Consider the following 16871-nt stretch of genomic DNA (forward strand, 5'->3'; position numbering starts at 1 on the left):
GGCTGATGCAATAGAAATGTATATTTATTTTCTCTTATAGAGCAATATGTAGATTGGAAATTAATAATGTATATTTCTTGAAGTATTATTAGAATGCATGTACTGTATTCTATACACTGTGGAATTTTTTTTTGTTTAATTTCTGTACTCCAGTCCAGCAAGTGACAGGTGAGTAGATGTGTGAGGAGGAACTACAAGCACAATGTGATGGCCGGGGAAGATATTTGGTGACGCACACACGGTACCATGTGATCTAATCGAGCATACAGTCATCGAGCAACCGGAACAGAAAAAGCAGTTCGCAATAACTAGTATTTGGACAAATACAGCACGCGGCCCAAGTAAGTAACATTTTTGGAAGAACTATTCCCCGACCATGCCGACTGATACAAAAAGGGTACGTGGCCCAGAAGTGTCTCAAAGTCCATCTCTCTTTCTGTGTAAAAACGCGGTAAAGAAGTCCACCGCTTCCAACGACGCCAGGGTAGATGGCAGGCAGCGTGGTCAAGTGGATGTCCGTTCAGTTTTTGTCCGATGTGGGCTGATAAGTCAAGCCAAAGGTTCAGCTTACATTGAAGCTGGGAACACGAAGCTCATCTGCTGTGTGTATGGACCCAGAGAGACTGAGCGCAAGGATGAGACCGATATGAAATCCGGAAGACTGATTACTGACATGAGATTTGCCCCATTCTCTTGTCGAGAGAGAGGCTCGTGGATTCAAGGTAGTGATGAAAAGGATCTGTCACTGATGCTGTTGGAGAGCCTGAGGCCAGGAGTGTGCTTGCAGAAGTATCCTCGCTCTCAGATTGAAGTAAATGTAATGGTCCTTGAAAACGACGGCGCCGTCCTGGCACATGCAGTCACCTGTGCGTCAATGGCGCTGGTGGACGCAGGTATAGAGATGTACGATCTGGTTCTTGGATGCTCAATCCGTCAGGAAGGTGCCACATACCTTATCGACCCTACCTTTCTGGAGGAAAATGGATACAACTTGGCCTCAGGATCCAGGGAGAATTTGGGAAGCCTGACAGTTGCATTTCTGCCCAGTCTGAACCAGATTTCTGGACTACAATCGGATGGCGAGATGGGCGAGGACACCCTGACTGGGGGTGTGCGCACATGCATTGAGGGGTGTTTCAAACTCTACCCTGTCATTCAGCAAGCACTGTCCAAGGCAGTACGAAGAAAAGCACCACCATCAGAGAGCTGAAAGACTGAAATGTGTTGCAGCATGATGATCTCTAGTTCAGGCAGCTGATCGTCTAGGCTTGATGTGCATTCCTGGTAATACACCTGTGTCCCCTGTGGACTGGCTCGTACATAAAGCATCCTCCAATCAGGCTGTGAAGGCATCATTTTTCTCAACTAGCTTTAATGGTGACAAGGCCTTTTACCACAACCATTTTCTTATTATTGGACAAATTACGATGTTGCACACTTTTTGGCTGAACGTGGATTGGTCTGAAAATGGTGTTTCATAAAGAAAGAACGCATATTTCCCCCTTTTTTTGATCCACTTCTCACCATTAAAGCTAGTTAAGGAGGAAAATTATGCCTTTGCAGCCTGAGGATGCTTTATGTATGAGCAGGTCCATGGGGGACACGAGTGTATTACTGGGAATGCACATCAAGCCATGATAGTGCAGTTCTAGCACACTATCGACTGCCTAGGTTAGATTAAAAAATATGTTTTGTAAAAATAAGAAAAAAGTCAGTCATAACATTTGTCAATTTTTACTGTTTTGACATGTCAGACTCCATGCATAGATTTAAAAAATAAATCATTTATTAAGGTAAGACATGTTTCACAAGTATGAAATTATTAAGAACAGAATGCATATCTAAGCCACAGCGGTGTACAATATCATCAAATCAAGCCTTATCTATATGGCACATTCCAGACATTGAATGCAATGCAATGTGCTTTACAGGATTTAAAATAAAAAAAAATGTAACTATGAAAATAAACACTGAAATATTTACTACACAACAAACAAGTTAAAAAAAACTAAGGAATGACACAAACTAAAAAGCACCCTAAGGCAAAGCAAAAAATATGTTTTATGATCTCTAAAATATATGTCCACAGTTTTGGCCCCCTCAGGTTCTCTGGCAGGCTATTCCAGAGGCTGGGGGCATAATAACTAAAGACTGCCTCCATGCTTCTTGGTCCTAGGCAATATGTGCTTCTAAATAGTGTGCTATATCCTGTAAATACTGTAAGAGTACCGTTACTTTTTTCTCACAAATAGTCTTCGGACTCTCACAATACTTTTAGAGGCCCACCTTTCTTTGCTAATCTTAACTACTTTGGACAAGGTAAAAAAAAAAGAGAATAATATGAAAAACCATCCCGTTATTTTGCACCTCACTTTTATATTGCATTCACAGGGATATGTTTACATGTAAACAATATACCTATGAAATATATACTTTCTTAATTCACAGTTAATCTGTCTCGCACAATCAAAGTGGCAATCCCCTTAACATCCCTCAGTCTGTCTGCATCAAAGTCAACCATCAGTTTTCTCAGGCCAGCACGGGTGGGCTTGAAGGACAACTTGACCTTCACATCTTCACCTGGGCCAATGTTGCCTCTGTAGGAGAAAATAAAGCATGGTTCTCTTAACTCAGCCTTGGTATGATCCTCAAATGTAAATTGTGGTTCAAATCAAACTATTTTCCACATGCACCAAATACAACAAGTACAGATTTTACAGTGAAATGCTTACTTACAAGCCCTTAACCAACAGTGCAGTTCAAGAATAAGAAAGTATTTACCAAGTAGACTAAAATAAAAAGTAATAATAAGTAACAATAACGAGACTATATACAGGGGGCACGAGTACTGAGTCAGGGTACAGGCTAGTTGAGGTAATCTGTACATGTAGGTGGGGGCGAAGTGACTATGCATAGGTAACAAACAAACAGCGAGAATTTTTTATTTTATTTAACCTTTATTTAACCAGGTAGGCCATTTACAACTGCGACCTGGCCAAGATAAAGCAAAGCAGTGCGACACAAACAACACAGTTACACATGGAAAAAACAAATGTACAGTCAATAACAATATAAAAAAAACTATATACAGTGTGTGCAAATGGCGAGAGGAGGTAAGGCAATAAATAGGCCATAGTGGCAAATTAATTACAATTTAGCAAATGAACACTGGAGTGATAGATGTGCAGATGATGATGTGCAAGTAGAAATACTGGTATGCTTAAAAGTAAATAAAAACAATATGGGGATGAGGTAGGTAGATTGGATGGGCTATTTACAGATGGGCTGTGTACAGCTGCAGCAATCGATTAGCAACTCTGATAGCTGATGTTTAATGTTAGTGAGGGAGATATAAGTCTCCAACTGCAGTGATTTTTGCAAATAGTTCCAGTCATTGGCAGCAGAGAACTGGAAGGAAAGGTGGCCAAAGGATTCGAAAGGGTCAATGATCTGTTTATTAACTTGGCTTTCAAAGACTTTAGATAGGCAGGGCAGGATGGATATAGGTCTGTAACAGTTTGGGTCTAGAGTGTCACCCAATTTAAAGAGAGGTATGACCGCGGCAGCTTTCCAATCTTTAGGAATCTCGGACGGTACGAAAGAGAGGTTGAACAGACTGGTAATAGGGGTTGCAACAATGGAGGCGGATCATTTTAGAAAGAGAGGGTCCAAATTGTGAAGCCCAGCTGATTTGTCCAGGTTTTGCCTCTATTAGGACATCTGCTATCTGGATGTTGGTGAAGGAGAAGCTGGAGAGGCTTGGGCAAGTAGCTGCGGGGGTGCGGAGCTGTTGGCCGGGGTTGGGGTAGCCCGGAGGAAAGCATGGCCAGCCGTAGAGAAATGCTTATTGAAATTCTCGACTATCGTGGATTTCTCAGTGGTGACAGTGTTTCCTAGCCTCAGTGCAGTGGGCATCTGGGAGGAGGTGCTCTTGTTTTCCATGGACTTTACAGTGTCCCAAAACTTTTTGGAGTTAGAGCTACAGGATGCAAATTTCTGTTTGAAAAAGCTAGCCTTTGCTTTCCTGACTGACTGCATGTATTGGTTCCTGACTTCCCTGAAAAGTTGCATATCGTGGGGACTATTCGATGCTAATGATGTTTTTGTGCTGGTCGAGGGCAGTCAGGTCTGGAGTGAACCATGGGCTATATCTGTTCCTAGTTCTACATTTTTTTAAAGGGACATGCTTATTTAAGATGGTGAGGAAATTACTTTTAGTAGCAGCAGTGGTGGGGGGGGGTCAATGTAAATCATCCGGTGGCGATTTTTATGAATTGTTCAGCAGTCTAATGGCTTGGGGGTAGAAGCTGTTGACTTGGCACTCTGGTACCACTTGCCATGCGGCATCAGAGAAAACAAACTATAACTTGGGTGACTGGAGCCTTGGGTGACTGGAGTCTGACAAGTGTCTTCAGACTCTGTAATAGCAACGTTTTTGCAGTGTATTTCTGGGAAAGACCACACACACAGTAAATAGTTCAATCTGGTTTGCTGCCAGAAATGACCAAGTTGTGACCATGTGCTGCTATGTGCTACTACAGTATGTGCTGCTATGTGCTACTACAGTATGTGCTGCTATTTGCTGCTATAGTATTTGCTGCTATGTGCTACTATGTGCTACTACAGTATGTGTACGCCCAATTTTTCAGTTTTCGATTTGTTAAAAAAGTTTGAAATATCCAATAAATGTCGTTCCACTTCATGATTGTGTCCCACTTGTTGATTCTTCACAAAAAATACAGTTTTATATCTTTATGTTTGAAGCCTGAAATGTGGCAAAAGGTCGCAAAGTTCAAGGGGGCCGAATACTTTCGCAAGGCACTGTATGTGCTACTACACTATGTGCTACTACAGTATGTGTTACTATGTGCTGCTACACTATGTGTTATGTGCTGCTATGTGCTACTACACTATGTGATACTATGTGCTACTTTGTGCTCCTACAATGTGTTACTATAGTATGTGCTACTACAGTATATGTTACTATGTGCTACTATGTGTTACTATAGTATGTGCTACTACAGTATGTGTTACTATGTGCTGCTACACTATGTGTTATGTGCTGCTATGTGCTACTACACTATGTGATACTATGTGCTACTTTGTGCTCCTACAATGTGTTACTATAGTATGTGCTACTACAGTATATGTTACTATGTGCTACTATGTGTTACTATAGTATGTGCTACTACAGTATATGTTACTAGGTGCTACTACAGTATATGTTACTATGTGCTACTACAGTATGTATTACTATTTTTATTGTTTTTTTTGTTTTTTATTTCACCTTTATTTAACCAGGTAGGCTAGTTGAGAACACCTTTATTTAACCAGGTAGGCTAGTTGAGAACAAGTTCTCATTTGCAACTGCGACCTGGCCAAGATAAAGCATAGCAGTGTGAACAGACAACACAGAGTTACACATGGAGTAAACAATTAACAAGTCAATAACACAGTAGAAAAAAAGAGAGTCTATATACATTATGTGCTACTACAGTATGTGTTACTATGTGCTACTACACTATGTGTTACTATGTGCTACTACACTGTGCTGCTATTTGCTACTACAGTATGTGTTTCTATGTGCTGCTACACTATGTGTTACTATTTGCTGCTACACTGTGTTACTATGTGCTACTACAGTATGTGTTACTATGTGCTACTACAGTATGTGTTACTATGTGCTACTACAGTATGTATTACTATGTGCTACTACAGTATGTATTACTATGTGCTACTACAGTATGTATTACTATGTGCTACTACAGTATGTGTTACTATGTGCTACTACAGTATGTATTACTATGTGCTACTACAGTATGTGTTACTATGTGCTACTACAGTATGTGTTACTATGTGCTACTACAGTATGTATTACTATGTGCTACTACAGTATGTATTACTATGTGCTACTACAGTATGTGTTACTATGTGCTACTACAGTATGTGTTACTATGTGCTACTACAGTATGTATTACTATGTGCTACTACAGTATGTATTACTATGTGCTACTACAGTATGTGTTACTATGTGCTACTACAGTATGTATTACTATGTGCTACTACAGTATGTGTTACTATGTGCTATGTGTTACCATGTGCTACTACACTGTGCTGCTATTTGCTACTACAGTATGTGTTTCTATGTGCTGCTACACTATGTGTTACTATGTGCTCCTATGTGCTGCTACACTATGTGCTGCTACACTATGCGCTGCTATGTGCTTCTACACTATGTGCTGCTACACTATGTGCTGCTATGCGCTGCTACACTATGTGCTGCTATGCGCTGCTACACTATGTGCTGCTATGCGCTGCTACACTATGTGCTGCTACACTATGTGCTGCTACACTATGTGCTTCTACACTATGTGCTGCTACACTATGTGCTGCTACACTATGTGCTGCTATGCGCTGCTACACTATGTGCTGCTACACTGTGCTGCTACACTATGTGCTGCTACACTGTGCTGCTACACTATGTGCTGCTATGCGCTACTACACTATGTGCTGCTACACTGTGCTGCTACACTATGTGCTGCTACACTGTGCTGCTACACTATGTGCTGCTATGCGCTACTACACTATGTGCTGCTACACTGTGCTGCTACACTATGTGCTGCTATGCGCTACTACACTATGTGCTGCTACACTGTGCTGCTACACTATGTGCTGCTACACTGTGCTGCTACACTATGTGCTGCTATGCGCTGCTACACTATGTGCTGCTACACTGTGCTGCTACACTATGTGCTGCTATGCGCTACTACACTATGCGCTGCTATGCGCTGCTACTCTATGTGCTGCTACGCGCTGCTACACTATGTGCTGCTATACGCTGCTACACTATGCGCTGCTACACTATGTGCTGCTACACTATGTGCTGCTATGTGCTGCTATGCGCTGCTACACTATGTGCTGCTACACTATGTGCTGCTACACTATGTGCTGCTACACTAAGTGCTGCTACACTATGTGCTGCTACACTGTGTTACTACACTGTGTTACTACACTATGTGTTACTATGTGCTGCTACACTATGTGTTACTACACTGTGCTGCTACACTGTGTTACTACACTATGTGCTCCTACACTATGTGTTACTATGTGCTGCTCCACTATGTGCTGCTACACTGTGTTACTACACTGTGCTGCTACAGTATGTGCTGCTATGTGCTACTGTATTATGTGCTACTATGTGCTGCTATGTGCTGTTACACTATGTGCTACTACAGTATGTTCTACTACACTATGTGCTACTACGTGCTGCTATGACAGTGTGCCATAGCATGTTTTTTTAAATCACACTTGAACAATATGAGATGACTGACCAAAAGATGAGGTAGGCTAGGTTCATCCAGCAAAAATGATGTTTTTTGTTAGGTTCTTTCTTAGCAAAACAGTCTGGATCATGATTTAATAATAAATCACAGTCTGAACATTCAAAGAATGTTCAATGTACCCCAGCCTCACCTCAATGACGGGCAGAGAAATAATCCTGTGTTTAGTCTGAGGGTTTATGTTTACATTGGCGTCTCCTGTTGGAGGTTATGTGTGGTAACATTTGGCTTGTGGTCCGGGAGAGCCATGTTGGGCTGGTAGGTCAATCGTCTTTGGCCTGGCAAAAGGAGGGTATGTCTGGCTCTCTCTCTTTGTCTTTGGGGGCAGTGGAGTGAGAGAAAAGCAGATCTTGTTCTTTATAGTCTGACCACATTGCAAGAGTATGCCCTTGCTGAGGAATTTACCATGGCAGCTAAGAGCTCTCTGAGCTGCTGTCCTAAATCTGCTGCTGCACAGGGTGTGGGATCTTTAAAGAGCCCATGGCTTTAAAGAGTTTCAGGTCTACATATAGTAAGTAGACCATTGTTCAAACTCATTCTGCCATGTCTCACTCATTGCTCATGGATAAACCCACAATCATAGCTATTTAAGCATAACCTTAGATGAGTCAACTTCTATTTTTTATTTATTTATTTATTTTACCTTTATTTAACTAGGCAAGTCAGTTAAGAACATATTCTTATTTTCAATGACGGCCTAGGAACAGTGGGTTAACTGCCTGTTCAGGGGCAGAACAACAGATTTGTACCTTGTCAGCTCGGGGATTCAACCCAACCTTTCGGTTACTAGACCAATGCTCTAACCACTAGGCTACCCTGCCGCCCCTCTATGCTTAAATAGCACTTTACACCTCTATACTTACAGTAATAACATGGCTGTAATACTGATGTAACATTCTCTCTGAACACACTTATTGGCAAACATGCTGACAGTCAATGAAGAATGTGTCCCCTCACATACAACACACAGAGATACTTACGGTGCTTGGAGCTCCCGTGGTGCAGTCAGACCTGCACCCTCCACTGTGAACACTCCCCCTCTCAGGGTGATAGGCAGGGGATTGGTGAAGCTGATGTGTGCAATTAATTTCTGAGATACAACTGCGTCTCCCACTACCTGAAGCAAGAAAATGGACGGTGCAGGCATCATCAGAAGGATTCAGAGGATCTAAAACAAGCCCCTACAGCATATTGCAACTGCTTTCCCTGCAGAAATGGCCAAACATGACAATTGTGCAAAGTGCAAACAGTAGCACGCAATTCATCAAGCAATTATTCACCAGCTATTTACAGTTATATACAGTATAGCCTAGTACCTTGACATGGAGCTGTGGCATGCTTAGTGGGATGTTGACCTCTTGCAGAATGACATCGGGCTGGCTGCTGGCCTGGAGTAGTGCTGTGACCCTGATCAGGTTATGCTCAGACACACAGGCCCCATAGTGATCGTACCGTAGACGCATCACTTCCTTATGAGCTGTGAGCATAATAGGGATGAGAGGAAAAAGTATGTTATTGTATTCTTTTCACTTCGGGGTGGTATTTTTTGCTCTGTTTACTCGGTTCCTAAAAATACAAGAAACCCAGGGATGTTGTAGGTCAGACTCACCCAGTGCAAGTAAAAAAACAAATCTAACACAGGGACTGACACCAGTTCTGAGTCTTGATTCCTCTCGCCTACGGCACCTATATGGTGTATGTGACAAGCGGAGGCCCACCTTTCTGGGCTGGCACGGTCAGGCTGGCAGTCCTCCTCTGGCACTCCCCCCGGTGAAGACTGTTGTAGGTGACTGCGTTGGAGGTCACAGTGAGCTGGGCCGGGGTGTCCTCACCACCCACGTTGTGCACCTCCACTATCACATCAAAGTCTGTCCCCAGGATGGCCTGGGCATGTTTGATCTTCAGCTCCAGCTGCCCCGGTGCCCCATTCAGCTGCGTTACCCGCCGTCCTGCCTTCTCGTACACCTCACGCTCCTTCACTGAACCTGGTAGAAAGAAAGGAGGATGTCATACTGTTATATAAAATGTGTGTTTTTATTTTATGCGTGTGTATATAGTAACACCGTTCCATTGAGGTATTTGTTGTGTATAATGGTACTGTACTCTTTCTGTTCGGTTCCCATCTGTGCTAATATTTAAGCAGGTGTGAATATTTGTGCTTAACGAAAGGAAGTGAATACCTTCAGGGTATTTGTAATGTTTAGTGATGTCCTCTCTGTAGTCTCCATACACACTCTTGGTGCTGATATTTCGGCCCACAGTTTTCTGGTTGAGGGAAACCTGTGAGCGTTGGCCATCTGGGTAGACGATCCAGGTAACCAGGTCTGCGTTCACCTCAGAGAACACGAAGGCTGCATCATACTTCATCCCCACATCACCGTCCCTCACCGCCTTGACTGGACAGGGCCCACAACAGTACACCCCTAAGAGACAAGGGAACGATAGTGGGGGGATTTGAAGAGAGTGAGGTTATGAAGAACCCAATAACAGAGTTTTAAAGGAGCTTTTCCTTAGTGAGACAGACTGATCATGAATATCAAGTGGGGCCGTACCATCACTCCTCTCCTGTGGGGTGGGATCCAGAGCCTGCCACCCATCATAGCCTTTAGGAAGATCCTCCCTGTCCATCCAGGACTCCACCCAGCAATGGTAGTTCCTACACACACAAAGCATTTACAGTATTGATGTGAGGGAGGCCACAATAAAAAAAACTGATGAATGTGCTGACTTTGTCGAGACAGAAATGTAGCTTTTGAGCTTTACCAGATCATGTCCTTCCTGCCTTCAGACACACTCTTCAGCTGCTCATCATACAGATAGTCCACATTCAGGTTGCCGTCAGTGTCATGGGCAGAGGTGTAGTTTGTAACAGGGCGAGTAGGTATGCCCAGACAGCGAAGAACTGTGGGATGGGTGAACGGAAGGAGCAAATAGCATGTAGTCTGTCAAGAATTACAGAGCTGAATATTACTGGAGCCCTAATGAATTGTCAAAGAAAATATAGAGCCAGGGAGTGTTGGAAATTTGTAGTTGAAAAGAAGAGAGCCATCCTGTCTCAGGGCGCTGTATGTGTGCCTCACCTGTGCAGGCTACACCTGAGAACACCCAGCACTGTCCGTATCGCACCCTCTGTGCCCCGGCCTCGCGCCATCGCCTGAGGATGGCCACACTGCCGGTCCAGCGTGTGGGCGACACCCCATCGTCATACTTCCCGTCCCAGCGACCCAACACCACGCCACGGTCATCATTAGCGTTCACCTGCACAGATGTAGAGGAAGTAAGTTAATTACTGTGAGATTATTAACTAAATCAAATGTTATTAGTCACATGCGGTGAATACAACAGGTGTAGACCTCACAGTGAAATGCTTACTTACGAGCCCCTAACCAACAATGCAATACAAATAAGAATAAGAAATAAAAGTAACAAGTAATTAAAGAGCAGCAGTAAAATAACAATAGCGAGACTATATACAGGGGATTACCGGTACAGAGTCAATATGCGGGGGCACCGGTTAGATTGATTGAGGTAATATGTACATGTAGGTAGAGTTATTACAGTGACTATGCATAGATGATAACATCAGAGAGCAGCAGCGGTGTAAAAAGGGGGTGGGGGGCAATGCAAGTAGACTGGGTAGCCATTTGATTAGATATTCAGTAGTCTTATTGGTTGGGGGTAGAAGCTGTTTAGAAGCCTCTTGGACCTAGACTTGGCCCTCCGGAACCGCTTGCCGTGCGGTGGCAGAGAGAACAGTCTATGACTAGGGTGGCTGGAGTCTTTGGCATTTTTTAGAGCCTTCCTCTGACACCGCCTGGTATAGAGGTCTTGGATGGCAGAAAGCTTTGCCCCAGGGATGTACTGGGCAGTACGCACTACCCTCTGTAAACAGTTGCCATACCAGGCAGTGATGCAACCAGTCAGGATGCTCTTGATGGTGCAGCTGTAGAACCTGGTGTGCTTGGACCATGTTAGTTTGTTGGTGATGTGGACACCAAGGAACTTGAAGCTCTCAACCTGCTCCACTACAGCCCCGTCGATGAGAATGGGGGTGTGCTTGGTCCTCTTTCTCCTGCAGTCCACAATTATCTCCTTAGTCTTGATCACGTTGAGGGAGAGTTTGTTGTCCTGGCACCACACGGCCAGGTCTCTGACCACCTCCCTATATGCGGTCTCGTCGTTGTCGGTGATCAGGCCTACTACTGTTGTGTCATCGGCAAACTTAATGATGGTGTTGTAGTCATGCCTGGCCGTGCAGTCTTGAGTGAACAGGGAGTACAGGAGGGGACTGAGCACACACCCCTGATGAGCCCCTGTGTTGAGGACCACCTGGGGGCAGCCCGTCAGGAAGTCCAGGATCCAGTTGCAAAGGAAGGTGTTTAGTCCCAGGGTCCATAGCTTAGTGATGAACTTTGAGGGCACTATGGTGTTGAATGCTGAGCTGTAGTCAATGAACAGCATTCTCACATAGGTGTACTCTTTTTCCAGGTGGGAAAGGGCAGTGTGGAGTGCATTAGAGATTGCATCATCTGTGGATTTGTTAGGGCTGTATGCAAATTGGAGAGGGTTTAGGGTTTCTGGGATAATGGTGTTGATGTGAGCCACGACCAGCCTTTCAAAGCACTTAATGGCTATGGCAGATCCATGGCTTCTGGTTGGGGTAGTTACGTATGGTCACTGTGGGGATGACGTCATTGATGCACTTATTGATGAAGCCAAAGACTGATGTGGTGTATTCCTCAATACCATCGGAAGAATCCCGGAACATATTCCAGTCTGTGCAAGCAAAACAGTCCTGTAGCTTAGCGTCTGCTTCATCTGACCATTTCTTTACTGATCGAGTCACTGTTGCTTCCTGCTTTAATTTTTGCTTGTAAGCAGGAATCAGGAGGATAGAATTATGGTAAGATTTGCCAAATGGAGGGCGGGGGAGAGCTTTGTGTGCGTCTCTGTGTGTGGACTAAAGGTGGTACAGAGTTTTTTTCCTTCTGGTTGCACATTTAACATGCTGATAGAAATTTGGTGAGTCCTATTTAAGTTTCCATGCATTAAAGTCCCCGGCCACTAGGAGCGCGGCCTCTGGATGAGCGTTTTCCTGTTTACTTATGGCGGAATACAGCTCATTGAGTGCGCTCTTTCTGCCAGCCTCAGTCTGTGGTGGTATGTAGATAGCTACGAAAAATACAGAAAACTCTTGGTAAATATTGTGGTCTACAGCTTATGTATCTCAGGTGAGCAAGACCTCAAGACTTCCTTAGATATTGTGCACCAGCTGTTATTTACAAAATACATAGTCCGCCACCCCTTGTCTTACCAGACACAGCTGTTCTATCCTGCTGGTACAGCGTACAACCAGCCAGCTGTATGTTGATAATGTCGTCGTTCAGCCACGACTCCGTGAAGCATAGGATATTGCAGTTTTGAATGTCCCGTTGGTAGTTTAATCTTCTGCGTAGGTCATCAATTTTATTGATTGCACGTTTGCTAGCAGAATGGAAGGCAGATGGGGTTTATTCGACCTCCTACGAATTCTCAAAGGCAGCCCGCCCTCCCGCCCCTTTTTCTCCGCCTTAGCGCAAATGACGGGGATCTGTGCCTGTTCCCGGGAAAGCAGTATACGATTCACGTCGGACTCGTTAAAGGAAAAAATGATTCTGCCAGTTCATGGTGAGAAATCACAGTTCTGATAAGAGACTGTAGCAGAAATATAATGTACAAAATATGTTACAAAAATAAGTTACAAACGCAAAAAAAACGAACAAAAAACACAATTGGATAGGAACACGTAAAATGTCAGCCTTCTTCTCCGGCGCCATCTATTCCCCTAGATGTAGAAATAATTACTTTATATGGTGAACCTTACCATTGCAGTAATTGTCCTGCTCACGTACACTGGATCTGCTCGGTTGGCTGTGTCAATCTCTGGGTTTTTCAGTGCAGCAGGTGAATTGTTCAGGATTTCAAAACAGATATCCACCACATCTTGTTCAAACTATGAAAAATGATATGTTAAAATATTATGAGAACACATTGAGCTCATTATGAGGTATGCACATCTCAAACCAGTGACTGTGAATATGTACTTTCCTCCTCACTAGATGGAGACAATCAGCCATGCAGGCTGTCTGTCCGTCTATGTGACTATGTCTCTCTCTCTGAAATGAGACAAACCCTGGATTTTCACATAGCCAGGGTAGAAATGCCTTACATCCACCTCCCACATGCCCTGTTGTTTATCTTTCTGTTTGAAAACGCCTCAGCTAGAACAGTGATTTAGGCAACACAACACTGAGTTCTTGTTCTCAGTGGATCGATGGGTTGTGATCAAAAGATTTGCGCTCTATATATCAATTTTGTCTCAGGTGGGTTAGCTTTCCATCCTTCAGAGGTGTGCTGTTTGCTACCTGTCCAAAGTTCCAGGACAGTGAGGAGATCTGGTCCCAGGAGCCCTGGTAAAGGAGGCCATTTTCATTCAGGATGTATTCCTCTAGCAGCTCCTCATCAGGGAGGTACACAGAGTCAGCTGGGGGGGAGAAAAACAAAGACCCAGCAGAGGAAAGACTGAGTGAGAAAACATATGGGGCAACAGCAATCATATTGATTTGATATTGTATCACATAACTGACAGCTTTCATATCAGAAATCTCTTCACCAACTTTGACAATCTATCCCTTCGAATAATTACATGTTGAGCTCAAACTTATTTAAAAGTAAACACAGGGGGAGACAGACTGAGACAAACACACAGAAGTAGAAGTTGAGTCCCCTGACTCTGACCTCCAAAGAGTGCAAAAGTAATGAATACCGATGACACCTTCCCGAGCCCTTATTGGTTCCCCTCAACAAAAGAGCAAATAAAACAGGGCCGTTTCAACTGATTCTACTAATTTGTGTGTTTATGTGTCAGAGCTCACCTTTGCACCAGGGATTGAAGAGCAGGTAGAACGTCTCTGGTGTGGTCTGCTCCAGGATGTGTCCATCAGGGGAGAGGAGCAGCAATGTCACACTGTAGATTCCCACAGGGGTGTCTGCTGGGCTGTGGACCGTCAGCAGCACCTCATTCTGAGCCTTCTGCTGGCGGAACCACCACTTGTCACGGCCAGCACGGGCATCCAAAACCTTCACCACCACCTCACCCTCCTTACCTAAACACGCAAACAAACAAAAACTCATATACAGTCAGTCAAAGCTATTTTACCAGACCATTTTAGTTTTATATCTGTCAATCATAACTGACTCCTCCTCCCACTGTGCAATAGTGTCCAATCTATAGCTGACTCAAGCTTATGGTCCTTGGCATTGAGTTGCTCACCCAGATGCAGGATCATGGCTAGTTTGTGTTTGGGGGGCAGGGGTGTGGAGCACTGCAGAGCGAGGGAGAAGGGCTGCCCCCTACGAACCAGCAGCCTTTCCAGGTCCATTTCCCCTGTACGATGGGCATGGTTGTTCACCTGGCAACGCAGGTCCACTCCCATGAATACACCTGGAACACAATAAAATAAAGAACATAGGGCACAGTCACTTCTACTGTGTAGTTAGGAGTAATGAGTTCATGAGGGAATCTTGGCGGTAACCAGGCCATACAGTAATACTCTAGTAGATATTCATATTTCTAGACAGATCTCTATTTTAGTCATATCAATCACAATGGTCCCATGTTGTACAGGTCAAACAACAGAAAGGTCAGACAAGTCATCAATTGGAGCCTGACTATCGTTATGAGTCATCAAGTCAAGGACCCCACTTCATATTTATAGAAGCAACTGTATGTAGGCAACTCCATTTAAGCATGATGTACTGTGTGAAAACATTAGAGATTGAGATTTTGGCAATCAATACATTTTTTAACTTATTTTTTTACAGTGTCAGATGTACTCGTGGATACCATTTTTATGTAGCATACCCTAAGGTATCTGTAGACTTCCAGTCATTGCGCTGATGATACCCACTGGGCAAAGACGTCAGTTCAACATGTAGTTTTGATTTACATTTGGTTGAGTTGTCAACTAACATGAATTCAACGTGAAATCCACAAAGCATTTCATCATGCTATTGGATTTAGGTTAAAAGTTGTGTAAAAATAAGATGAAATGCCCTTAAGTTGATTACTTTTAATGCTAATGCTAATCTATTTTGGCAGGAAATCTTGTGTGCCATGTACTTATAACACACACAGAGACAGACCAACTTTTTCCACTAGGAGAAACACTGATCTACTGTATATTCGGTATAAATTTAGAAATGTATGCATTTCAGAATAAACTTTCAGATTGCACATCTGCCCATCCTCAGATTTTTATGAATAGTGCATACACGCCTATATTGGTCTCGTACTCTCCTGGTATGCATTGCTTAAATTAGAATGAGGGATCTCGACACACTGCTGTGAATTCATACGGCAGCACATTTTTCACAGATATGGAAACTGCAAGTAATATTTGCCTCCTCTACTTCAGAGAGCACTATCAATGGGTTGAAAAAGCAGTGTGATAATGATAAATCACTCACCGTTTTGGTCAGCCATTTTCCAGTCTTTGTTGTGAATATCTCCTCCTTTTCTTCTCTGCCGTGTTACCTCCTTTTATGATAAGTTTGACTCCTCTTGTGCCTTTTCAAACAGCCCTGAAGGTGTATGCCTCACTTTTCTACCACTGTCCCCACCAGAACCCCGTATTTATACTGGAGAGGAATGGCCCCATTCCTGTGCTCCAACACACACTCACACACACCTCCCATTCACTATCCTTCCTGACCTCTGACATCACACTGTGGAGATCCAGAACAAAGGTGTGCTCACAGTCAGTCTCTCTGTGTGTGTGTGTTCGTCATGTGCGCCCATGTGTGTCTCTGCCTACTTCAATATTTTACTTCAATACTGAAAAAAGGATGAGAGCCCAGGTATTTACTATAGTTTGTGTCAGCCGTCTGCCCCTCTGATGCAAGTTCAGACACTGGGTTTTTTGTTCAGCAGATGGGTTCAGGGAATATGGCACACTTTGACTAATCCAGCAGTATTGCAGTAAATGTTTTGCATCATATACAATTTCCTGTTTCACAGTCTCTATGGCACGTACATGGGCACTTTTTTCTTTCTGGATGGGCCAGTCACAACTTAGAGGACAAACAAGTTGAATATGTTTACAGCATGATATACTACTTAAGAGGGAAAATATGATTTTGTTCCAGGGTTTTAATTCATATGTATTGGTGTCCAGGACATTGACTGGAGCTCGGTCCATTTTTCCTTGCACATGGTATAGCAATTTAATCAACATAATATATGCTTCACCATTTGTTGAGTCATCTAGACTGGAGACGCGTCCCAATGTTGAAGAATACTAGTGAAAGCAGAAGGGGTATTTCTACTGAAATGTATGGTATTGAAAATGCACTTTATTTAACCAGGTAGGCCAGTTGAGAACAAGTTCTCATTTACAACTGCAACCTGGCCAAGATAAAGCAAAGCGAAAAAAAACAACAGAGTTACAACATGGGATAAACAAACGTACAGTCAATAACACAATAGAAAAT

General features: G+C 43.5%; 2 protein-coding genes across 3 annotated transcripts; one reads left to right on the top strand and one right to left on the bottom strand.

Moving 5' to 3' along the window:
* The first annotated feature begins 51 nt into the window (after positions 1-51).
* On the top strand, positions 52-1794 carry exosc6 (exosome component 6). Its single transcript, XM_021569895.2, has one exon. The coding sequence runs from the start codon at positions 377-379 to the stop codon at positions 1208-1210; it is 834 nt and encodes a 277-aa protein (XP_021425570.1). The 5' UTR covers positions 52-376; the 3' UTR covers positions 1211-1794.
* On the bottom strand, positions 1769-16024 carry LOC110494649 (protein-glutamine gamma-glutamyltransferase 2). 2 transcript variants are annotated; one of them, XR_005037658.1, is made up of 14 exons: positions 15849-16024; positions 14653-14823; positions 14255-14485; positions 13745-13863; positions 13204-13332; positions 10421-10598; positions 10104-10242; positions 9893-9996; positions 9521-9763; positions 9059-9325; positions 8657-8817; positions 8321-8457; positions 7474-7656; positions 2485-2597 (listed from the first exon to the last, which is right to left on the bottom strand). XR_005037658.1 is itself a non-coding variant. In XM_021569909.2 (13 exons), the coding sequence occupies exons 1-13, from the start codon at positions 15862-15864 to the stop codon at positions 2438-2440; spliced, it is 2055 nt and encodes a 684-aa protein (XP_021425584.1). In that variant the 5' UTR covers positions 15865-16016; the 3' UTR covers positions 1769-2437. The 2 variants fall into 2 exon arrangements, 1 of the variants encoding a protein (XP_021425584.1); XM_021569909.2 differs by lacking the exon at positions 7474-7656 and having other exon boundaries at positions 1769-2597; positions 15849-16016.
* Positions 16025-16871: the final 847 nt, after the last annotated feature.

The sequence above is a fragment of the Oncorhynchus mykiss genome, chromosome 2 (assembly GCF_013265735.2).
Source record: "Oncorhynchus mykiss isolate Arlee chromosome 2, USDA_OmykA_1.1, whole genome shotgun sequence".
Taxonomy (NCBI): domain Eukaryota; kingdom Metazoa; phylum Chordata; class Actinopteri; order Salmoniformes; family Salmonidae; genus Oncorhynchus; species Oncorhynchus mykiss.

Bases quoted from the DNA above. Each gene is read 5' to 3' on its own strand.
- exosc6 (XM_021569895.2), top strand. From the start codon at position 377: ATGCCGACTGATACAAAAAGGGTACGTGGCCCAGAAGTGTCTCAAAGT.
- LOC110494649 (XM_021569909.2), bottom strand. The intron at 13,864-14,254 runs GTGAGCTCTGAC...TCTCCCCCCCAG, and splicing joins CTTCAATCCCTGGTGCAAAG to CTGACTCTGTGTACCTCCCT. The intron at 9,764-9,892 runs GTACGGCCCCAC...CTTGTCTCTTAG, and splicing joins CCCACAGGAGAGGAGTGATG to GGGTGTACTGTTGTGGGCCC.